This window comes from Neopelma chrysocephalum, unplaced genomic scaffold (assembly GCF_003984885.1).
Source record: "Neopelma chrysocephalum unplaced genomic scaffold, ASM398488v2 Primary Assembly neopelma1_77, whole genome shotgun sequence".
NCBI classification, from domain to species: Eukaryota; Metazoa; Chordata; class Aves; order Passeriformes; family Pipridae; genus Neopelma; species Neopelma chrysocephalum.
Window position 1 is genome coordinate 8460544 of NW_020897738.1, and position 24117 is coordinate 8484660.

Below are 24117 nucleotides of genomic sequence, written 5' to 3' on the forward strand. Positions count from 1 at the left end.
GAGCAAGTGTGTAAGTTTTTGGCACCCTGGAAAGGACCAGCTGAACTGGGATCCTGGGGCACTTCAGTTGCATTTAATTCACCTTCCTGCCTTATCTTGAAGTGTTCTGAGGCAGGATCTGTGTGTCCTGTATTGTTTTCAGATGGTGTGCTCACGAGAGAGGGAGCAGCGGATACTTGGCCTTCATTTCATTGGACCAAACGCGGGCGAAGTTATTCAAGGATTTGCTCTTGGAATCAAGTAAGTACAAAAGAATGTCTCCAGCTTCTAAAGCCTGCTTCTTAAGTTATTGTAAGATTATAAAAGATAGCTGCCTAGTTTTGGCAACACTATAAAGAATGCAGGCTTTTCGTTACTTTTATGAAGTGTTGCACATATTTTCACTTAAAATACTGCAGCTCTTCATTAAGATGTATTGGATTTAGTTACTGTAATACTGGATGCAGTTAAGGAAACAACTGAGGAAAATACATTGTTGACTTGATATAGTTAAAGCAAAAAACAAAATTGTGCATTAACTTACTAATGTTAGTGTTTTTCAGTGTAGCCTCTTTTGCATTCTATGCACAGAATAAGCAATCATTATACAGTTTTGCAATAAAGAATATTTGTGCTTTTCATAAAAACCTTTCTTTACACCTGCCAAGGATTTCCTAATCTTACCTTTAAATGTGCACAGCCATTGCTCCTCAAAAGCTCAGCAAGGACTTGCATGAATTCCTGTATGCTTCTGAGGTATAAGCTAAGCATAATATAGTAAAAAAGAAACTTCTGTAGGATAATGGGAGAGGGGAGGTACTTTTGTTTGGAGCTATCTGATAATTGCAATAACCCTTTGTGATCAGATCTTGTTTAAGATTTTGCTCAAAAATTAATATAGAAGCCCTCCCTTTGAAGGAGTAAGGAATGATTCTGGGTCCTCTCTGGTAAATGGAAAATTCCTGCTATGCCTCCCATGGGCTACAATTATTTCATATTTGTTGTTACATTTCCCTTCTTATCATCCTTATCTTTGGAAATGTTGATTTGTATATTTAGGTTACTAAATTATAGTTTTTAACTCCCTCTTTGAAGAAAGTAGTCTGGGACACAATAAATCACCCCGAGTTGTGGTGTGAGTTCATTTTCCTAATTGTGCTCACCATTTTATTGCAGTTTTAGTCTTAGAGATGTGAGTGACTAGCATAAATGAAAAGCAGAAAGGATTAAGAAGGCAGGACCGCAAGCATCACGTAAGGAATATCTTGGAAATCACTGATTGCAGTGTACCCTCAGTACACATTTTCAACATGTGTTTGTAGTCCTTTAATTGCCAGTGGTATAGATTCTGGAACTACATTTTTTTGGATGTCATTGTTTTGAAGTTTTATCCAAAATAACCATTGAAAAGGAAGCACATGAAACTGGAGTGCTTTTCTGCCTTGCTTGAGGGAAATTAAAATTTTAGCCACAGTAAGAGGTTTTCAGCAGGTCAGATTCTTGTATTGGTTTCTGTTGCACTTCACAAATCCAGAGCTTTCAGCGTGGAACACTCACTGGAAGAGCTGCTCTCCTTTGTCAAGCACTGGGTCTTGCTTCAGCCTCTCTGAAGGATGATTTTTCATCTTCCCTCCCCACTCCAGTAACATCTGTGCTCAGCAATGATCTTTTGATTGTCGGTGCTTTTTGGACGTGCAGACATCAGGAAGTATCTGTGGCTCCCTTCCCTGTATTTTGTAGAGATAACACTGTTCCATAGAGAGCTTGAAACAATTCTTAAATTTAGGGCCATTTCAGCTATTCTTAAAGCATGACCTGCCAGGAATAGCAGCTCAAAGGAAAGTCATCAAGTCTTAAGAATGTATTGGACAAGTAAAGGAATTAAGCAAGTGGGATTTTAGCTGAAGGGTTTTCTGGTGGGGGTTTTTTTTGTTTGGTTTGGGTTTTTTTCAAATAAGAGGCTTTTTATTCTCCTGCTTATAACATTGATATGTTCAGTATAAGCAGCAGTGACTTTCTGTAAGATCATGGAATAATATTCTGGTATTGCTTCCTTCAGCAGATTCCTTCCAGCAGTTCTGATTCAGATTTTCTTCCTCTGTGTGCATTGTTTTCCATCTGAGTTAGTGAGACACACATGTATGTACAAGAAAAGCTGAAGGTTGCAGCTTTGTCAGATGTTTTTGCCATGGGCTCAGTTGTGACTTGGGTAAATTGCTTAATTGTCTCTGTCTCAACCCTTATGACAATTCTTCCCTGCCTGGATGCCGTGGAGTTGGGCGTCTGCAGTTGTGTAAGTGCCTGAGAAATAATAGAGACAGCATTGTTTGAGAGACAAATGAACTCTGCCCCATCAAATGGACAAGAGCAGAGTTCCTTTGATGTTTTCGGACCTTCTGGCTGTGTCAGGTGAAGAGCATTTGACTGTGTGGGTCTTTTTTTGCTGTTTTTGGTAGGTGTGGTGCCACGTACCCTCAGCTGATGAAGACAGTTGGCATCCACCCCACCTGTGCTGAGGAGGTCACCAAGCTGCACATCACAAAGCGTTCTGGCTTGGATGCAACAGTCACAGGCTGCTGAGGTTAAACACCATCCCTGGGAAGAAGGAAAAAAGCACAAAGTGTGTTTGTGAAGAAAAGGGGCTCTTAGAGTTGAAACAGCATTCATGGTTTGGGTTGCAGGAATCTTTCTCGTTCTCCCTGTGGGCAGCTCTTTGTCACAGCCAAAGGAATTGTCCTTGCCCCATCTCAGTTCTAACACCAATGCAGTCCTGCTGTAACAAAGCTCTCCCTTTCAAAGTGCCTAAAACCCTTCTCTTGCTGGGAGCTGGGAAACAATCCCAGTGTTTTACATGGGAATGTAACTGAAGCCAAGGACACCTGAGGCCACCTACAAGTGCAGCAGTTTTCCCTGAGTTTCCCTGCTGGCACAGCTGGCAAAGTGCCTCCCGGGATGGTGCCACAGATGCTGGGCATTGGACAGGGGTGATTTGGTGTGATACTTTGTCCTGAGTTTGCACAGCTCGTTATTGATGCCAGCAGTGACTGCTGAGACTGTGCTCAGGAGCAGAAGCAAGTTCCCAGTGTGTAACAATGGGTAAGCAGTCACCTTCAGGATTTTTCTAAATGTAACACACACAGGAATGTAATAGAAAATCACCCACCACTGAGGCTGTGCTGCTGCTGGAAGAATCCCAGTGCATTATTCAGTAGCATCCTGGGCACAGCGTTATGATGATGGCTGAGAATGAATGAGCTCAGAGGTGCTAAAGGAAGGGTTGAATTTTGTGGTGATTTCTCTGCCTACTCCTGAAATTTTTAGTTCAGTTCAAATTAAATTGACGCATCTCACAAATTACTGCTTGAACAGTGTATATGAAGCAATGCTGACAAGTAGAATCAAAGCCACTAATAATCCATCTTATGTAGCATTTTCTGTTTTATAGAATGCAGAAACCTGGCTGACACTGATACATTTCCTTGGTTTGTTTTTAAGACTTTCTCACTGATGAGCTCTGGGTACTACATCTGAATTAACTTAGGTCTGGCTTTACTGAAACACGTTAGTGAAGGGAACTACATTAACCAGCGATCTAGGAAAGAGACAGTCGTGCTCAGAACGAGGATCTAAAATAATTCTCTGCAAACTTTGTTTTGCGTCCTGGCCCGGCCGAGGAAGCCTTGCCCTGCCGGGAATTCCTGCTGCTTTTCGGGCTCTCCAGAAGGGGGAGGTGCTGCCTCATCTGTGGCAGCGAAGGAACATCCGAGAGCGAAGCTGCTTGTGCAGAACCCTGGTTCAGGTGCCCTGACAAAGGCAAGCACGAAAACTGCACCGAATTTCAGTGGAAGTCGCAGTATTTTGCTATGCACAGACACAGAGTTTCTTGCACCCTTTACAGCAGAATAGTGATCATAGGAAAGGAAGAGATGGGCTGGAGGTGAACCCAATGTATCCTTTTGGCAGTTAATTGATATCAGTGTTTTCTTTGGGGAATTTGATATTTTCATTCCGAGCTTGTTGCACAGTTTAGAAGAATAGTCTGATGATCATGTGTATCTTTGCTGTTTTTAATTTGATTGCTGTTTCACTGCTGCAACACAGACAGATGGCTGGTTTGTTATGAGTGTGAAATCTTTTTTACCACGAGAATTGTACCTGTCAGAGAAACCACTAGAAAAAAAGGATCAGAACTTCCTTGTAAAATATTTTGCAACAGCATTTATCATACTTCCACTGATACTAGAATATTGAATTTTCAAGTATTTATTTTAACAACAGAAGAAATCTCAAATGCTTTCTTTACAAAATTTCCTGAATTTTGGTCAATATTTCTGGTCCATAAAGTAGGAGGGAGTGATACAGTTTGGCTGCAAGTGGCATTCCCTGTCACATCTGCCAGTTTTCATCTGTGAACTCATCCATAAGTTTGTAGTTGAAAAGAAATACTTTGAGTGGAAGTATAGCTGAAACACTGCCTGCATTTTACAGCTGCCTTTAGAAGAAATGATGAAAACTTTGTATATAAATGTGTGCATACCTGCACATTCAGAAGTTTCTGTTTCCTTTAATAAAGGCCTTATGAGCATGGTGCAGCCAAAAACCCTATTACATTTCACAAAGGAAGAGTTCATAATATATTAGGGTTTCTTTAAATGTTTTACTTAATATTGCAATTAACAATTGAAACAGAGATCTTTCTGTGAGGAATCTCTCCCCTCTGACTGAATTGTAATGTGTGTGCATGCAAGATTTTTTTCTAGTGATTACCTTTTATAGTTCCTTTGGTTTCCCATAAGTGAAAGCACTGGTGTTTAGCCCTGCAAAATCAGCTTCTCTTCTCTATCAATGCATCCAGCAGAAGGAGTCTGTCCCTGCAGACAAATCAGTGGAAAGATGAGTTCATGTCATTCATCATAAAGTTGAAAATAATGATTTGGGACAGCAAATAAGGAGATCTTAAGGAAATGTGTCCTCAGTGTGTGAAACTAAGGCATGTCATCTTCCTCAGAAGGAGCAGAACTGCCTTGGTGTTAGAACTGCTGATGAACATTGCTCCTGTCTCTGCAGTAGCAGCCCAGTTCTGTTCCTGGTTTAGTGGCAAATGCTGTTGCCCCAGTGAAGTAAAACTGAACATTCATCACCCCTGCATGACCAACAGCAGGGCAGGATAGTGACAACTGCTGGGACTGTGCTTTTTTCCTGCAGGATTCACCAGGGATGGTGCTTAAGAATTGTTTTATTTAAAAGCCTGACTAATGTCAATTGGAACAACTGATGTGCACTGCAAATGACTGATGGCATGTGAAAATGTAAAAAACCAACAAATGGAGTCAGGCTTCCCAGGATGCCAGCTGATGAGGATCTGTTTGTCAAACCACACCGTGGTGCAAACAAGTCTGAGCTTTGCTGGGTCCCTTACATGTGTGATTCCAATATTTATTGTGTTGTGCATTAATTAATGAATAAAGAATATTTTTTTTCTAGTAAATGTGTGATTGTATTTGCTTAATTTTGTACATATGCTTTCTGCTTACAATAGATTTATTTTTTGATCTTGCTGTTGTTTCTCTTGGTTGAAGTGTGTGTTAAGGAAATGAAGAAGTAGACAGACTCAGACCTTTTGAGAAGGAAATGTTGATACCTCTCTGTATCTGTGTGTAAACTGAATAACCGTGGGGATTTTTCCAGGCTGGATGGCCTCTTATTTTAAATTTAAGGGAACCTGTAGACTTGGTAAGTATGTTTTCAAACACTCTCCTGTTTATTGCAGCTAATGAGGTCTAACAGGTATTTTCACTGTCCCTGTGTGTTGACATCCTGCTTGGGGTCAAGAGTAAACTCCCTGGAAATCCAGTGCAGCCAGAGGATTGTACAGGGCCAAACTATTCTACACTAGTTATTTACCTCGGGTTTTAAACCAGAACACAAAGTGGAAAAAATGCATAGGAACAAAGCCAGTTAGCAGCTATAGGTACTGCTGGGTAAAAGTGTTGGAAAACTAATTGAGAAATGACTGGCAACATTTAGAACTCTGAGAAACTTCTCTGTCAGAGAAGAAAGGGAGAACATTGATCAGTTCATCTCAATTTTCTTTTATTTCTTTAAATGCACTGGTTTTGATGAGAAGTTCCCATTATGTCAGGTAATGCTGAGCTGCTGAAACAGGCTGGTTTAGTATTATCTCGGTACATGCCCTGGATTTGATGCTGAGAATGAATATTGACTTTATTGTATTTAAAGGCATTTTGATTTCTGCATTTTTAATCTGTTTTAATTTCCTGTAATATTTCATTGCAGGTTCTAACTAATTAGGATAGCTAGTAACAGTGGCTAAAAAAGGGAATAAGGTAAGAAAACTCTTCATTATTTTTTTGTTCCTTATTTTTGTGTGCTACTTAATCCCAAAACAAAAAGAATTACAGACAAGCATACAGACAATAATCTTTATAAATTGAAACCTGAATATACTGCATTATTTGTATTACACCTAATGATAACTTGTTCTCAATGCTAAGGTATTGTGTACAATTAAGTTTTGCCTTTTCCCATTTCTGGGACGTGTCATTACAGCTACTGAAAGTTGTTTCTGCAGTTCAGATTATTGCAGACCAGGAGCTGGAGAAGACAGTCCAGCACAGCAGATACCCTTTTTTCCAGCACAGTTATTCTGATAAAGGCATAAAACCCCTTTGCCCAGTGCAGTGAATTTCTACCCAAAGCAGCTGCACGTTGTGCAGGCTTTGGAGTTTGGAGGGTTCTCTTCAGAGGCTCCTGCCTGTCCAACAGTGGGTGATTTTGTGCCCATATAAACTGCCATTTGTCTAAATCCCAGTGACATCAAGGGCCTGGAGTTAATGCTGCCCATTAACTGCAGTGGGTGCAAGTCTGTGTCTTAAGTGCTTTGTTACAGGGGAATCAATGGGAGCATGTGCCAAAACGTCTTTCATTATTACAGTTGGGGAACAGGCTGCAATTATGATTCAAAACATAAAAGGTACAATAGACATCTATGATTAGGCAATGAAATATGCCTTTAATAAGCATAGTGCAGACAGTTTGTTTTGCAATACGTAAACTTGTATAAAATTCATTGACTTTTTCATTCTTTCAGATCTGTGTGCTCTCTTTTAAGAGAGGTTTTTTACTTTTATGCACAAAGTTTTCCTGATGTTCTTCCAGCAGAAAGGCTGGGTTTGCAAGCATTTATTCTAGTGCCAAACTTGAATTTTACTGGGAAAAGAGGAAACAGCAGAGCAGACCTTTTTTCTTTTTCTTTTTTTTTCCCAGGGCAGCATGCAACAGATATGCTGTAATTACTCTAACTGATTTTTTAAAAATGGAATATTTCTGTCCACTACCTGTCAAAGAGCTAATTATGTTTCCGTTGTGGTACTCAAAGTCAATATTGTCAGCCCTTCTTAGTTCTAATCCTCTACATTGAGTTTTGATGGGCCAGGTGAAATATCCCCTTCAGCACCTTCCTGCAATTCTTGTCAATCATCTTGCCATGAAAAACATGCATATTACAAAGGCTTTGGCAACACTGCATCTGATTTCAGTCTTTAATCTTATATGCACCTTAAGAAAACATCATTCCAACTACTGACATTCTGTTTGGGACATGAATGGGATCCTATTTGCTGTGGGAAACAAAAGAAAATGATCTAATCTTTAATGGATATAATGGGACTCTTTGGCCATCACAGTGTAAAGGCTTAGCAGTAAACCACAGATCTGGGAAGAAAACAATTAGGATGGTGAACTGGTGCAGAAATTGGGCAGAATATCTCAAGTGAATAAGTAAGAAAATGCACTTTTATTTATTCATTGGGTAATTGTAAAATAGCTCTTTTCAAGCACTGTTGGAGTTAGGAGAGTGTCTCTGTTGTAACCCCCAGAGTTGCTGTGCAAGGAGTGCTGTTCATTTGTAACCCTGGCACTGCTGTGCCACTGTTTGGTTGTTCCTTATAGACAAGATCTGGCACATCTAAAATCTTCTGGTCCTACAATGGAAAATTAACATCATTCCCTAAGAAGCTGGAATATAAACTAATAAGGCAGGTTTCCAGAACCTGATTGCATCAGTCAGAAAGATACAGTCTGAAGAGAAAAGTGAATATTCCCTGGGGGGTAGTGTGAGATGGAGACCAGTCTTGTTTGAACAAGGTGCTGTGCATTGTTAGCTGGGTACAGGTATTGGGAGCTGCAGCCTGTCAGAACCAGCAGCTCCAAGGAGGGGGTGGGGGAAATTTTTCCAGGTAAAAGTCTCATCAGTTTGTGGTAGAGTATGTCCAATGTATTACCACATTCATCTAAGGAAAGCCTTTGTGCTCCATGAAAGGTGAACTGTAAAAATACTCACCCTTACCTCCTCCCCTCTTTTCCTTCAGATCACACAAAGACCAGCTGGGGTTTGTTCCATCCTTCTTCCCTTTACATTAAAGCAACATGGGAATCAGGCTTGTTCTTCCTTGTTTCAGCATAAAAACAAAGAGCAAGATCCCTCTTCTTAAATCTTTGACAAGGAGACTTCTTTTTCCCAAGGCTCTGCGCTGAGTTAGGATTAGCTAGGTGGTAACATATCTCAAACAAATCTAAACCAAAAGGACTACAGATACCTTGTCTGTTAGAATATTATGTAACTCCATTAAATTAAAATACCAAGGGAAAGAAAACCAGTGAAAAAAGACAGACTTTAGGCTTTAAGCAAAAATCAAGAAAATAAACAAATGTTCCCTTCTTTGCCAGCTCCCTGTGAGAAAAGGCCCAAATACATTTTTCCAGGGTATACTCCCAACAAAACAGTCCAAACTGAAAGCCTGTTTTATTTTTATCTCTTACTCGTGTGAATGAGCTGCAGTGCAGCCAACCAGTATTCTGTTCACACTGGGCCAGAGCAACAGGTTACACAGCAGCTTTGAGCTTTGTGCAGGAGCTTGAGCTCAGCAATCTTTATTTTAAAACCTTTGTTCAACAGGGACAAAGGACTGAGCTTTGGCATTTTTATTAATTTTGATAATCTTCCTTTTTTTCTCTCTTTCAAAGGATCAAGAGGAAGTGCATTAATTTTCAACTTCACACGAAGGCAGGTTGTACAAACACAGCTGGAAACATCAGGAAACCCAGGCATTTTCCTCAGAGGAATGGAGTCAGCTAATGTTCTGCTGGCAGGAGATCCTGAGTGATTGGGAAGATGTTGTCAGGCAGCAGTTTGGGCAGCAGGGTGTTCACACTCTGATCACACTGCTGGGTTCAGGTGAATGATTCCCCTAATGCAGAAAGCAGAGATTATTCACCATGTAACAGGAAGTCATTTCAAGAGCAGCAAGGCTGCTTTGGAGACTTCAGAAACAGCTCTCAGATTGTCAAAGGATTTATTTTTTTTTATTAATTTAATTTACATCCGACTGGGATCTGATTAAATCATGACAGTGCTTTTGATTTTTTCCTTCTTTATTTGTCACTGAGCTTATTTGTTAGACATATTTCAAACACAGGAAAATAAGGAGAATTCTCTTGATACCTCAGACTTTGCTTGCATTTCTGTCCTCGTTCATTCTGCATATATCCAGGATACCTTTAAATTTCAGGTCAGGACTTTGGGTCTCTTCCTTAATCAGGGATTTCATTGTAATCCCTGAATTTTTCTTGTTCTACTTTTTTTGAAAGATGCACATTCTATTTTACTTGGCTACTTTTAGCCCTATTCAGGTGTTAGTAAGTGAATTCCCTTTTGATGGGGTAAGAGTTCAATTTGGGGATTTTCTGCTTGCATGTCCCTTTAGCTGCCATGTACTTCCAAATCTGGAAATGCCACAGCTCCAGAGGAGCAGTTCTGAACAAGGCCTGTCCTTAGCTGGGGTATTGTCCCCTCTGAAGAATGAGAGACCAAGCATTTGTGAGTGTTTACAGCTGGACCTTCTGAAGGACATCCTCCTTCCTTAGTGACAGTCAGATTCACGGGCTGTGGTAGCAGTGCCTCACAGGCAGCAGTGCCTCGGGGTTTCCAGGAGAGTGGCAAAGTGGAACTTGTGATGGAACCTGCTGGGAAATGCAAGGCCTCTGTCACTGAGGCTGCTGAGAGCTCTGAGCTCTTGCATTTTTTTATTGAGTAGCAAACTCTCAAAAGTGCAGAAAGCTACCCTGGAGTGATGCAATTGTCCATGTGAGCTTAAACATCCTTGTGAGGCCACCTCGGTGTCTTACACTCTAGTTCTGGAAGTCCTGATATTTCCCAAGTTCCCCTGTTGGGTGAACGTTTGCTCTGTGCTGTTGAGCTGATCCCGAGGAACAGCAGAGGGGGGTTCCCTTGGATCCACATTATTGAGTGAAGCACTCTCCCTCACTGTACTGCAGTGAAGTGTAGCCAAGAACAACAAGATAAGAATTAATGTAGGTGACAGGGGAGTTTCTCAGACTCTGTGGTGCACATTAGCCTGGCTGCAGAGAGAAAGGGCTGATACTTGAGTCTTTTGAGTCGTGAAGGCTCTGGTCAGTCCTTGAAGGGGAAGCACATGAATGGCCCAGTTGTCATCGCATTTTATTTTTCCTCCAGCTTTGACTAATGGTGCATTTCCTCTGGCCTCCCACGGGCCATCCGTGGCTGACTTGCTTTGTCACTCCTCACTTGAGGCGCTGCCTTTACTGTCCACGCCGTTCCCATGGCGGGCCCGGTGTCCTCTGCAGACACGCACAGGCACAACCCATCTGTCATTCCTCCACTCCTCTTTCCAGCCACCACTTCCCATGTTGTGTGGCCTTGCAGGCTGGGAGCAGTGTGCCTCCCCCTGCAGTACTCCAGCTCTCTCCCACTTGATAAGGGACCTCGCCTGGAAAAGCACTAATGGGCATCCCCCTGTTGACAACCAGCCCCGCCTTTGGATTGTGCTCAGGGGGTGATAAGTTGTCTGGATCAACAAGGAATTGTCCCTTCTGCAGGCAAAGTTATTGGGGTCAAATTAGGCGTGAGTTGTGAAATTAATCATTGCAACCACAAATAATTTGTAGTGTGCCGTGGACAAAGGAAAAAAGAGAGACTAGAGGAGGAAATTATTGCAGGGCACAAAGAACCAAAGTGATCAGGAGGGAGGGGGGACAGAATGGCTGGCAGTGCTGTACAGGATGTTGAACTAGGCCTGTAGACTGGGCTGGATTTGGTTTCCTCTTGCACCTGTGGATTGTGAAATAATAGAACAAGGTTCTTTAATGTCATTTGAGAGTCTGAACTAATCTACATGCAAGGTGTCTGAGGGAGAGGAAGATACCTGACTTTGCACCAGAAACAATGCTTTTGTGTGCATGTTAGTTGACCATATTCCTTGCACATCTCTAGACAATCTGAATCAGTCTCTGCTGGAAATGAAGTCCAGCAGATCTAAATTATACATAGAATTTCCAAGCTAAAAATCCAGGCAGCACTCGAAAATATGCACGTGAGCTCTGTGTAGGAATGATGTCCTCTGAGCCATGCCTTTTACCACAGCCCAGCTGACACTCACTGCTGGGGGACACAGCTTTTTGGGTCAGCTGCTGCCAGGGCTGCACTTACAGCAGGATTCAAGAGAACGGGTGAGAAGACAGCAATGTAGATAAACCTGCAGCTTATGTATCTAAACAGTGTAACTGGCATGAGCATGTTTTCCCAGAACTATTGACCAAGTCTGGGAGAAGGGAGATGCAACTCAGAGGTCAAACCTATGAAAGCAGAGCCTGTTTGACACACCTGGAGCTCTGTGTGGATTTGGTTCTAAGTTCAGAAACTGAGGGGCTGCGAGAGGAGGACTGGAAGGGAAGATAGTGCAACACCCACTGAAAAGCTTCAGTGTTGTTTTCTGGGGTGAGAAGCCTGAGTTTTGTGCCTAAAATGCAAATCTGAAGGTGTGCTGAATTTGCTTGGAAATGCTGCAAAGCTCTTCTCATTTCCTGTAACTGTTGCAAGGTTGGCCCTTTTCCATGGCTGAGCCCCAAATCTTAGCTAGCCAGAATGAAGTGGCAGGAGAAATTCACTCTCTCTTTCATCTTCTAGTGTATCTAGGAAGGCAAGAACCAAGACTTTGAGCCATTAATTCCTAAGTCTGTGGCTTGATTTGCTGCAGCAGAAACTGTGTGTTAAGGGTTTTGTCTTCTCTTACCAAAGCTAATTGTTAATTGCATCTTCTTTTCTCCAGCCACTGCCACGAGGAATGACTGCCTTCTGTGCTGATGACAGATCTGCCCCTCTGTTATCAGGCACTGCAGTTTTGCCATCTCAGTTTCATAAGAGTTGCTCCTGCCTAGGAGCCAGTGGAGCAGCCGTGCTGGGCAGAGCAGCTCTCTGAGGAGGTGGGTGATGGATGACACAGTGATTCCCTTTGGCATGGATGGGGCACGCAGGTTGTGTTAATTTTTTAGCCCTTCCCCAATACCCCCCTCTGAATTCTTAGAGCTAATCATGGTGTTTCTGTATGAGCAACACACACTGGTGATGCTTTAGTAACTTGAAAAAAAACATATTTTATGGCACTGCTGTGCATCACTGTGTCAAAATTGTCAGGAAAGAGATAATTGCTACAGGTGGCAGAGGCTGCTGGATGGCCATCAGAGGGTACACAGGGAATAAATTTAAGTGCCTTCACCAAATTTCTAGTGCTTCCACCAGCAAGACTGCTTCCTTTTCCCTCGCTCCTGTCATATGTGTGGTTTTGCTCCAGCTCCTCCTGTGCTCAGGGAAGAAGCAGGTCTGGCACTTCTACTGCCCTGAGGTTCTGTGGGGCTCCATGAATGGGTTTGCAGTGATGCAGCTCCACTGGCACAAAACTCTGGCGATGTCCCAGCACAAAGCAAAGTCTGTCTGGAAGCAGCTTGCTCTGAAAGGTGTCTGCAAGCAGAAGAGATGCCCTTGTGGAGATGGGTTCTCAGGACTGGATCTCAGCTTTTTGTTCATGTACTTCCCTGAAATATTCTTTAACAGTGGATTTGAACAGTCTTTAGCAGAGATCATGTTTCTAGTTTGGGATTCCCTTTATACATCTTTCATTAGTGCAGGGATTCTCCGCAATCAGAGACCAGCACCGCAGAACAGCTGGATCCATTTTGGCTTGACAAGGGGCATGGGCACTTCTTATATATATATTTATGGCTTTTGTGAACATTTGAAATGCTTTTTATAAATATTAAAAATATAATCAAGGGTTATGGAAAGAATTCATCCTGCACTGCCATCAGCTGCAGGAGTTCTTCCATCTTCCTCGGGAATATGTATCACTGGCTGACACCGTGAGCTAACTGGTCCAGTCTGGGAATTCCTAGCTGCAGCTAGAGGAGAGGGGAGGCTGGGAAGGGAATTGGTATCTCTTGATCATCAGAGAGAGCAAATGGAGCACAGGCGGCAGCCTGGCTGCCCCTGGAGCAAGTCAGAGGCAAGAAACTGGTGAGAGGCACCTCCGAGAGCTCCCCGGGGCTGCGCTGCGCCCGCTGCGCCCGCTGCGGTTACTGGGGAGGTTACTGGCCCTGCTCGTCTGGAGGTAGCTGCACTTGAGGCATATGGTTTCCATTTGGAGCTTGGAGGATGCCCAGGTCTGACTTGGCATGCTGTCTGCACTGGGCATCAGCAATACAGATGTGGAAACCACAAACCCGATTAATATGAGCCTAGAGTAAAAACTCAAATAAGCTTATAAATAAAACCAGACTTGCAGATTATTTGTTTCCATATTAGCCTATAATAGACCCTACTCAATATGTTTGTTTTATTTGGTTTGGTGACCGACATAGGTATTTATATTTCCAATAAAAATTTATATCAGAATACAACAGATGAAGTAAGCTTCAATTATTTGTGCAGAAGATGATTGCAACTGTCTGAAGCATGTAATTCCTTACATGAAATGTTAGCCTGCTTTGAACAGAGATGTGACAGACTTCTGAGTATTTAATTTCCCATTCCATCATAGCTCCAAATCCTACATTTATAGACTGACTCCTAAATGGACTCTAATCCTCAATGAGTAATCAGGAGGTGTTGGATGGCTTGGTGGGTCTAATTCTTGGTGTAAGCACCATCTGTGTGATCTTGGGTGAGTCACAAACGATCTTAGCTTAAAGTGGTGACTGTCTTTTTATCCCTGCCAGGCTCCTGCTGAGCTCTGAGCTGGATGACCTCAGGTGCTCCTTTCCAGTGCACCTTCAGCTGCTCGAGTGCAGGTGTTGAAACCATGCAGAGAAGAGAGTTCCAAGGAACCATCTGAGGAGATTCTTCAAGAGTGCTGACAGACATTCTACTCAGTGCAGAAGATCTCTTCCTGGCAACTGATGGCTCTTAATCCAAGGTGAGATTGCCTTGATTCAGCTCCATTTACACACAGCTGTACCAGGAATATTCTATGCTTTGTCAGCAGTAGGGCATCTAGTTTATTTTGCCTGTACTGTGACCCTTAGTATGGGGCACCTGCACAAAGCCTGGCAAATCTCTGAAGTGAGACTTCTTGTGCCAAGGCCTTGTCCATGTCTGTGCTGGGCAGGGTCTGCAGGGGCTCTCAGCCTCCCCATGGGGATGGAGGTGGAACTGTGCTGCACTCCCCTAGACCTCCCAATAGACAACAGAGGGAAATAATGCTGGTTTGGATCCCACTGAGGCTATCAAGGGAGCAGGCAGTTCTTGCATCCCAGTGGGATCAGCCTGAGCCCTGGATAAGTATTTGCAGTGACTTCTTTGTGCTAGTGGGGCTCATAGACAAATGAATAAACAAACAGTGCTCTCTTCCCATCTTTGCCTTGCAAAAACATAGGGGAAAATGCTTTCACACCCTTCGTTAGGACATCAGTGCCAGAGGAAAGACATGAGCCATTATTCCATTCAGATCTCCTGTTTTCATTTCCAACTGTTTCTCTGGATTCCCTTTTTTTCAATTTCTTCCCCCCTCTTCAGCTGTTTGAGCGATGGCCTGTTCTTATGAAACAAGTTTTCGGCTTCATCACGGTCCTGACTTCTCACTGTCTGAAAGGCAGGAGGGTCACTGAAAGTGTCTCACACTAGATGGTGTTTTTCCACATGGAAATGTTGGAGGGTCACTCTGTGCTGTCAGCCCAGAAAGGCCAGAAGATGCCTTCAGACTCCCCAGGTGCCTCTGTGTTTGTTTTCTAATGTTATTCCACACACAATATCATTAATATTATGTCCAAAGCTTGTCTTTTTAAACAGAGTCAACACATCTAACCTATTAGTCAGCCACTGGGAAAAAGGAAAGGATTAAGTCAACACTGTGAGGAATTAACCCTTTTCATTGCCCAGAGAAGAAATCAAAGGTGATACAACCTCCTTAAATTGCAAAAGGGACTTGATTGTTTTCTCTCACAAAGCAGTGGAAATGTTTCCTCTCCCTTTGGCCCTCAGGTGTGAAGGGTGTCCTGCAGGAATCGGACGGGACCGGTGACTTAGAGCACATCATTCCCTTTCCCGTGGTACACACCACTGAAGGGCAGGAGATTTCCCTCCCAGCCACCTTTCTCTTTTTTTGCCTCTCCATTTCCCTGGGGGCTGCCTCAGGTACTTGGCATGCAGACACAGCCAGGAACAGAGGCGAGACTGCCCCGAGCGCGGTGTCCGGGCGCTGAGTGAGCGCCCAATGGGCCGTAGCAAAGCGCACAACCCAGTCAAAGGAAAGTGGAAAGTATTTCATAAAATTCATCTTTGCATCCCTTTTTCCTCTGCTGATCTATGGCCCCTCGTTCCCAGCTGCCCGGCCTGGCCCCCTGTAAATATGTCAGTGCACCAATGAGACGGAACAGGGGCGCGGGAGCGCCGGGGCCCTGCCCAGATAAAGCACCGAGCTGGAGCCCAGCACTTTGTTGTAAATAAAGATCAAGGCAAAGCAGCAACATTTCTGTTCGACTCGAGCCTGCCAAGGTTGCTGGTCCAGCTGCTTTCACGACTACCACATGTCCACAGGGATTTCCCCTTCCCCAGAGGGACATGTTACTCCTCTGACAGCTCCAGAGCCTCTGCAAAGTTCCTCCACCCCCTCCACGAGCTGCTTTCCAATCCCCTGGAGCACGGGGGGCACGGGGGGCAGTGGGTACAGGGCTGGGCATGCAGGGGAGCACTGAGCTCCCAGCTGCTCAGCTCCAGTCCCTCTGTGGGGCAGGGACATGGTAATGCTTGGTTTGGTTCTACTCAGCAGAGGGCACTGGATCCTGGAAATGGGAGCTGATGCTGGGGAGCACAAGGGCCTGATTGCTTTAGCAGATGGACTGATTTTTTTCCTTCTGGATGCTGGTGGTGTGGAAGGAGAAGTCTGCAGCTCTGTCTGCTGCTTGCTGATTGACCAAGAGACAACCATGGCGTGTGTTAGCAGGTGATAAACTTGTCCTTTACATGTATTTTTTATTTTAATTAAAGTGGTAGCTACAAAAATCAGTTATCTGGAAATCAGGTTGGCTAAAGCATTAACCACCTGGCATCCTTCTGAACAGCAACAGCAGCCAGCTGACACAGAGGGAGGTGCAAGCACCTACCAGCTGAACAGCCAGGCTGGGGTGGAAACTGGTTGTGTTGTTCAGGCTTGTTCCTGCAGTCCACAGGGAAAATACAGGAGTGCTCTGAGGGGAGCTGGCTGCATCAGGGAGTTTGGCCCTTGATTTGAAGTCCCACAGTTTCATTACAAAGTTATCATCTTTTTCAGTGAGTTCATCTCGTTCCCAGCAGTACCCACAAACAATGCACTCCACTCTCCCTCTTTCAGCACTGAGTTCCCTTTGCTGTGTGCTGGGGTTTGCATTTTCCTCACTGATGGCTCAGATGAGCTGCAAGCCAGGGAGACTAACAAAAAAAATTAGGATTGTATTTTTTTCAAATTATTTTTTAAGTTCATATGGATCTTGTACATGTATGTTGTAATATAACTCTTTTAATAATAAAAGTTTTAATGCTAATAAGGAACATATATTAAAAAAAACCTTCCTAAGTCTTCATCTGGCACTTCTCTAATATGTTGAGGATTTGGCACAATTTACTCATATAACTCAAGAAAAAGAATTCATTCTTCACACTGACAGCTACTGACCTAAGTTCTTGAGCTGACCTAGGATGCTTCACTTCAGATGACAGCTCCAAATGCAAGAAAATTGAATACTACCACAATATATGCTTTAGCTCTGCTGAAGAAAACTCCAAGGCAATGGTGTTTCCCAAAAGCAGCTCGTAGTTACTCAGGGTTTTATACTCCTACAGCAACACATCTCACCACACCCAGCAATTGCCAGACCCAAACTGGAGGTTAAATGTGCTGGAAAATGTGGCAGCAGCTTCCAGCATTAGCTGATTCCTGAGCTGATCAGGACTCGGGCATGCCTGCCTGGCAGAGCAGCAGGGTCACTTTTGGAGCTGGGGGAGAGGAGAGCTTTGCCTTCACACCCCTCCCTCTGCCTGTGCCCTGGCAGTGCCCGTGGCTCAGGGCTGCCCAGCTGCAGAGCTGTGCCCTGGCAGTGCCCACAGTTCAGGGCTGCCCATCTGCAGAGCTGTGCCCTGCTCCCCTTTCAATCAGGTGGGAGCCACGACTGCTGAGGGCTGCAGGTTTGGGCTTTTCTATTAACTGGGTCAGCAGGCCCTGGCAGTTGGCATCCCTCTGCAGCCTGGAGCTGGGTGCTGACAGGCCATCCCATGGCAGGCTCCAGGGTATCTGTTCATCTGTCCTGCTTGGTACAGCGTGTTCCAGGTGGAGACTGGCAGGGTGCTGGTGCTGATCCCTGCCCTGCTGCCCTTCCCTGGTGACATCAGCAGTGTCCTGGCTCCTCATCCTGTGCTCAGTTCCCAGCTCCCTTTGACTGCCATGGAAACTGCTGCTGCCATCCCAGTTCTTCAGTACATTGAGATTTTCAGAGTCAGGCACGTTATTCTGGAAAGGGAGGAACTTCTTTGCAAACTGATGTGCTCTTGAAGTGCCTCCTGCACTCTGTATTAGGCTGAACCAGGTCTGCATTTTGTGACCAATGTCACCTTCCCCTGCAGAAGCTGACACTGCCCCTCCAGCTCTGGTGCTGTACATCGTTATCCTGAACACCACTCAGGACAGAGGTAAGTAGATGATAAACTTGGCTGGAAGTTTTGTTCAGTAGCAATTTCCCTGAGCAGTTTTAAAGCGTGATTTAAATATTTTTTATCAGTTCCTTGACAGGTTAATGGGGTACATGGACAGGAGACTTCTGCTCTATCCCCTGCAGCCCTGACGACTGGAGGTGTTGCCTGGCTCAGCTCCTAGAGGAAGGAATAACTTGCACTTCTCTCCAGTGATTTCCTGATGCTCACTGGTGGATTGCAGACGTGATTCACTCCAGCAGGTACTGCTGAGTGCTCCCAGGTATCTGATCTGCCAAGAAAAGCTGGTGGCATCAGCTGCCATAAGATCTCCCTCTCCTGAGGAGAGGCTGTGTCAGCCCTGAGAGCTGCCATCGAACTGTGGAGTTTTGTTAGAAGCTGACTGAAAACGTGGTGCTGTTATTATCTGACACGGCTGAAACAAAAGCCAAACGTTGATGAATGTCTGATCCTAAAAGTAAACAGTTTGATTTTTTTTTTCCTTTGCGAGTCAGGGGCCCTCTAGGGTTTTATCTGATTTTGGCAATCTCCTGCACATTTTGGGGCCTGGAGCATGGTTTTAATTGTTACATCACAAAAGTTGCCAAATAATGTTGGATGCTCCTTAAAAACTCTCTCAATTTTATGGAACTTCTCAACGGCTTGACTAATACAATAATTACTGGAACTGGGCTATGTTGCCTAGTGGCAAATGGAATTTTTTCATAATGATCCTGTCTGTCGTTAATAGCAGGATTTGTTCTTTCTCTCAGCGGGAGAGAGGCCAGAAAGCCACGGTATCTGTCTTTTTTAATGACAGCCAACAGCAAACGGATAAAATAATCAATTATATCCACAGATAGGTAGATAAAGTATAATTTATCATGTCAAAAACAAAAATGTTTTTAATTGGGCTGTTAATCATTTTGTAATTTTAACTAAAGAGATGGGGACTCTGTGTTCAGACATCACTAATATTTCATACAACATTAGCTGATCTTATTATAGCTTTAATAATAGTGTTTACCACTAACTGCCAAAATATGAAATGTGATTTCTCCTCTCATTAGCTGGAGCCTTTGCAGTTATAAAAGGATGCCCTTCCCTTCTATTTTTCTTCTTCTAGAAAGACCCAGAAGAAAAAAACCAGGGTTCAGCAGACTGATCAGCTGTAACAGTTTTTAAAATATGCTGATCTTTATGTTTGGTTAGCAGTACCCATACCAGCTACCAACAAACATGAGACAGAAATGATGATACGTTACTTTTTTTTCTCTTTTTTAGAAAGAAGCATATAAAGAGATTAGTGTAACGCAGCAGAAATTGGAAGCTTGGAGTTTTGGTTTCTAGCCACACCTGTGTTGTCTTGTGGGAAGCTGGGCAGATCATTTAATCCCTCCTGACTTGTTCTCCATGTCTGTTATGTAGGTATTAGATGGCTGCACCAGCAGGTTGCTGTAGAGTATGGAGGTGTTGTAAGATTCATGAAAATTTGTAATAAAGATGGCAAACATCTGGATGGCTGGTGCAATAGCAGCCCCTCTGACAGCCACCTCTTTGAGGGAGGAGATGGGTAGTTTATGGCTGGACCTAAATCTTCCCCATATCATAACTGAGAATGTCCTCACCTCAGAATCAGTGAGGAATCCTGAGCAGGAAAACCTCTCAGCACTGGAGTGCTGTGGCTGTCCACACTTCTGTTATTACCCCTCTATGCCATGAACAGATGCCCTGTGTGGGACCAGATCTCTATTTTACCTATAAATTCTACATTAAAAAAGTGCCAGTCATGCTCAGAAAAGAAATGTTGTGACCCCCTTGCCTCAAACACACTGAAATTACTTCCCTGCTTCAGAAGTGTTTTGCAGAGACAAATTAATCTCTGTTCCCCTTGACTTGGTTTCCCTCTGGAAAGCTCTACCTGCCTTAGATGAAGATCCAGCCTCCAGAGTACCTGTCTGGGAGCACAACATGCACTCCAGGTGGTTTGGCCAGGGCAGGTTTCACTTGCAGTGTCAGGGTGGACGTTTTTGGCTGTGGGTTTAATTTTATGTCCATAGCATCTCCCAGCAATGCATGGAATACAGAGAGGGACAGCCCTGCCCTTCCTGTCATTGGATCTTCCCTGGGAGTGGGGGAAAGTTAGTGGATTGAGTGGATTTTTTACAGGTCTAATGGCAGGATTGAGGCTGTCTTCATACTCAGAAGCAGGGAGGAGAGGCTCTGGGGCTGCTTTGCCCAAGCATAAATAAATTGGAGGTGCACAAACATTCAAAAAATTCCCAGAGGGTCACGTTGCACAAGTTAATGGGCCTGGTGCCTTCACCTGTGCCAGTTTTATGTGACTCTTAACTCTGGTGTTAACTAAAAACGAGACTTGCTCTAATGACATCAACAGCCTTCAGTGCAGAAAGTATGCTGCTACTTTGATACAGATCCCCTTCGAAGGAGGACACAGTAGACAGCCAAGGCTTTTTTCCCATCTGTTGGGTGAATGTAACAATCCCCTGCTCAGAAGTGTGGTCTCAACAACACTCCTCTGCTCTCAGCATCACGCTGGATGATTTTATTAAGAACATGGTTATCTGGTGCTTTTGCCACCTCGATTTTACTCTCCCTCTCCATTACATGAAAGGATGGAAAAGGGGGACATGAGCTGGCTGGGGGAGGGGAGAAAATAGCATGAGGAGGGGGTTAAAAGAACCAGCTGTTATGTGTGAGGTATCTGCTTTCTAATTGCTTCTGTTGGAATTCAGGGGGAAAAGGCACTGGCTTCAGTTAATTAATAAGGCAGGACTCACATAAACTCCAGCTGTGAGCACAGGACTGGTCTTTAAAGGATAAGCCCGGGAGGTGGGGCAGGGAGTTTGGTTTCCTCACACTAAATCCCATCCCATGCTGTTGGTAGTGTGTGTGTCCACTTAAGCCTGTTGGTTGGCCTGGCTGAACCAGACAGGAGGTGTCTGTTGCTGTCCACGTGCCTCACTCCAGGAAAAATGATCTGCCCTCAGAAATCAAAGATGTGAGGCTGTGTTTCAGGCTAGGGTGAAACTGCTGTGTTTTCACTCCAGTTTGGAATCCCCAAAAATTGGGTATGTTTGGATCAAAGATTTTTGTTCAGAATTAACAAAAGCATGGGCTTTTGCAGCTGGACCCAGATACAGGTTTGCCCTTCAGTCCTCTTTTCTGTCAGAGGGTTTGGATTTGGCATCCTGTCAACATCTCCCTCTTCAAGGGTAGCACTGGTGGGGTGGTTGTGCAGCTGATGCCTCCAGACCATGTCCAAAGGCCATTTTACAGTGATCCCTTTGAGAGGAACAATGCACAGTTCATTCCTCTTTTTTTTGAGAGGGGCTCAAAAAGATCAGGGCTTTTCCTGAGTTACAGACAATGCCCCTAAAACCCATATGAACATGCAGATGCCACAGTGTTTCCTCATTTGGTCCTGTTCCAGGTCTCGCTGCCACAAGACATCCCCCCCCACCAGTGCAAGGTCTTTCTAGTCTGAGAACAGCTTGGGGTCTACGCTGAGACCAAAGTTTTCCTTCACTTCCCATGGGATGGCATCTCTGGATTTCAAAGCTTGTGGTTTAAGTGTGTTATGTTAGGAAGCAGCAGAATCAGAAAAAAAAGGTGGATGTTCCTATGTAGTTAAGAGCCTGTTTTTCCTCAGTGGTGGTGGAGGGAAATGAGCTTCCTGCCTAAGGTGAGATGTCCTGTGCTGGATGGAACCCTTTGTGTCCCGGCTGGCCCCATCCCTTCGGTCCCACTGCTCAGGGCAGGTCTCTTCCAGGGGGATGGCTCTCCCTCCCTGGCCCTCTCCTGTCCTGGCACCCTGCTCTTGCCTTGCACCAGCCCTGACGCTCCTCAGCTGAGTGCTGGGGTCAGCACAAGGGAGGGGACATGGCCAGGGGGCTGCAGAGGGGTTGGGGAAGGAGGAGCTCTCCTTTGGGCACAGAGAGCCCAGCTCACCGTGCCCTTCCTCAGGGAACCTCACAGCCCAACCATCCCGGAGGATTCTGGTGTTTCACTGCCCCTGATTGCAGTGACAGCTCAGCCTGGTGTGGGACTAAACACACAGGTACACAACTAACCCCAGTCCCTTGAGCTGGACTTCCCACCCAGAGAGGAAAACAACTCTGGGGTGTTACAGCAGTTTCCAAGCCAGCGAGGTGGGGCCTGGCTTTGCAAAGCTCTATAAACAGCAGCTCTTTGTCTCCTCAGTGTCTCCTCACCCTGAACGTGTTGCTGTTTTCAGAGGTTGCTTTCAAAGTGCTGATTCACAGCCACCAGCCCTATTGTTTTATCTGAGGAGATTAGGGCTGAGAATGTTGCGGTTTTGCAGTGAAAAGACTCCATTGGAAAGAGCAGCATAGTTGACATGAGACTGTTATTTATGCTCAAATAACCATCTCGTTTAAAGATGAGGAGTCTCTTTTTTTTTCCTTTTCAAGTTTAGATCAATCATGTATGAAGACAAACTCCCACTCAGCCTCCCTTGGCCCCTAATATTTTCATTTTGTTCTTCTTCTGCTAATTATTTTATGATTTTGTCCTTGACTGGAACATTTCTCTCTTGTTCTTCCTTACATGCACCATTGAAGAGGCAAAGGACTTACATATAGAGCTCAAGACTTGTGTAGCTCTTCAGCCATAAATAATGTTTTATACAGATTCTAAGATGATTAAATCCTTCTAGTTAGCCTCCCTCTTTCTTTTACAGCTCATCTGATTAGAGGAGACATGTTCTTTTGAAACTTAACTATTTCTGTTTCACTTTTGCAAGCAGACATGAGAAGACAGGAGCTGGCTGTATGCACTGCTGATCAGAACACTTGCCATAGGAATGCAGCAAAGCTTGCCTGCAAGAGAACTGATTGTTGGCGTGGAAGAAAAGCCCTAAAATTCTGACATGCAGTCGAGTTCCTGAATACAGGCAAGTCTACAATTGAAACTGAGATCTGTTTATCTGGGGAGATAAATGCTTCCAAAATACCCTTTTCTGGAGAGGCCTGACAGGTACAAAATCAGGGAAAGGAATGCTCTGGTATGAGGACAGAGTTCTGCTCAGGCAGTAACTGATGTTGGACAGCTGTAGGAACTGACCCACTGGGCTCTGTGCTTTGCACCCCATAACTCCATACCCAGCTTCGTTTGATACCAGGCTCGGGCTTCCCAGAGCCAGGCATCAGCTTTTCCCTCCAAATGCAGCCAAAGCAGCTGCTGCACTTTGCAGAGATCCTGCAGTGCTGAGCTGCTCTTCCTTCTGCCTGCTGAGATCTGCCCAGCTCAGGCAGCTCCTCGGGGGAACAGCCAGTGGGTCAGGCCTTGTTGGGGTTACACACTGTGGAGCTGAGCACAGAGAGGAGAAACAGCACCACCAAAGTGACTGAAAAGTGCTGAAAGGCCTCACAGTAGACAGCCTACACAATGAAATGATCTCCAGTTAGCCCATGGGCATCAGTGAGGCCAATCCTCTGCCCCCTGGGCCAGGCAGGGTGGTTTTAATGGTAGGCATAGATTTATTGGTTTTTTCTCCTCATGACCCAGCATATTCTGCCAGGGCAATGCAGACTCCAGAGAAGGAACACAATTTATGTGTACAATTAAACAACAGAGTTTCAGTGCTATCAGCTGTTTGACGAACTTTAATATACATTTGCTATAAAACAGGCAGCAATTACCAGAATGTGATACCCAAATAAAAATCCATGATCCATTTGCACGACAGATCTTCAATTTACTCACATCCATGTGAGAGAGACACATAAAAATGATATCCATGCTTAAAATCACTTAGGAGCAGCCTGAAAGACCCCACAGTTGCAAGTGATACTGCAGTGCTTAGCTAATACTCATGTTTCGATGGCTTTGCCTTCATGATTCTTCCAGTGGTTCCTTTATGTTTTCTGGGATTTTGCCAAACACCTGTGAATCAGTGCACAACAAATATTCCTCCCATTTAATTTAGCCTTGCACAGAAAGGCTATATTAGGCCTGATGCAGGCCTAATCCCAAGCCTCTAAAGAGGTTTAAGGCACTCTGGTTTCACCTAATCCCGAAACCTAAACCAGAATCATTGAAAACCT

General features: G+C 44.4%; 1 protein-coding gene and 2 long non-coding RNA genes across 3 annotated transcripts in view; all 3 read left to right on the top strand.

The window, feature by feature from the left end:
- TXNRD2 (thioredoxin reductase 2) overlaps positions 1-2578 on the top strand; it is a 27173-nt gene extending 24595 nt beyond the window's left edge. Inside the window, exons 16-17 of the mRNA XM_027689425.1 lie at positions 143-240; positions 2436-2578. Coding sequence (XP_027545226.1) covers positions 143-240; positions 2436-2559 — 222 coding nt within the window. The 3' untranslated portion in view covers positions 2560-2578. The remainder of the gene's footprint in view (positions 1-142; positions 241-2435) is intronic.
- A 138-nt stretch (positions 2579-2716) lies between these two features.
- Positions 2717-12858, top strand: LOC113970469. The gene is made up of 5 exons (XR_003535182.1): positions 2717-5712; positions 6277-6326; positions 9025-9235; positions 12147-12351; positions 12669-12858. It is a non-coding gene; the product is annotated as an uncharacterized LOC113970469 (long non-coding RNA).
- Positions 12859-17824: 4966 nt separating this feature from the next.
- LOC113970468 lies at positions 17825-23753 on the top strand. The gene is made up of 3 exons (XR_003535181.1): positions 17825-18028; positions 18118-18311; positions 22818-23753. It is a non-coding gene; the product is annotated as an uncharacterized LOC113970468 (long non-coding RNA).
- The last annotated feature ends 364 nt before the right edge of the window (positions 23754-24117 follow it).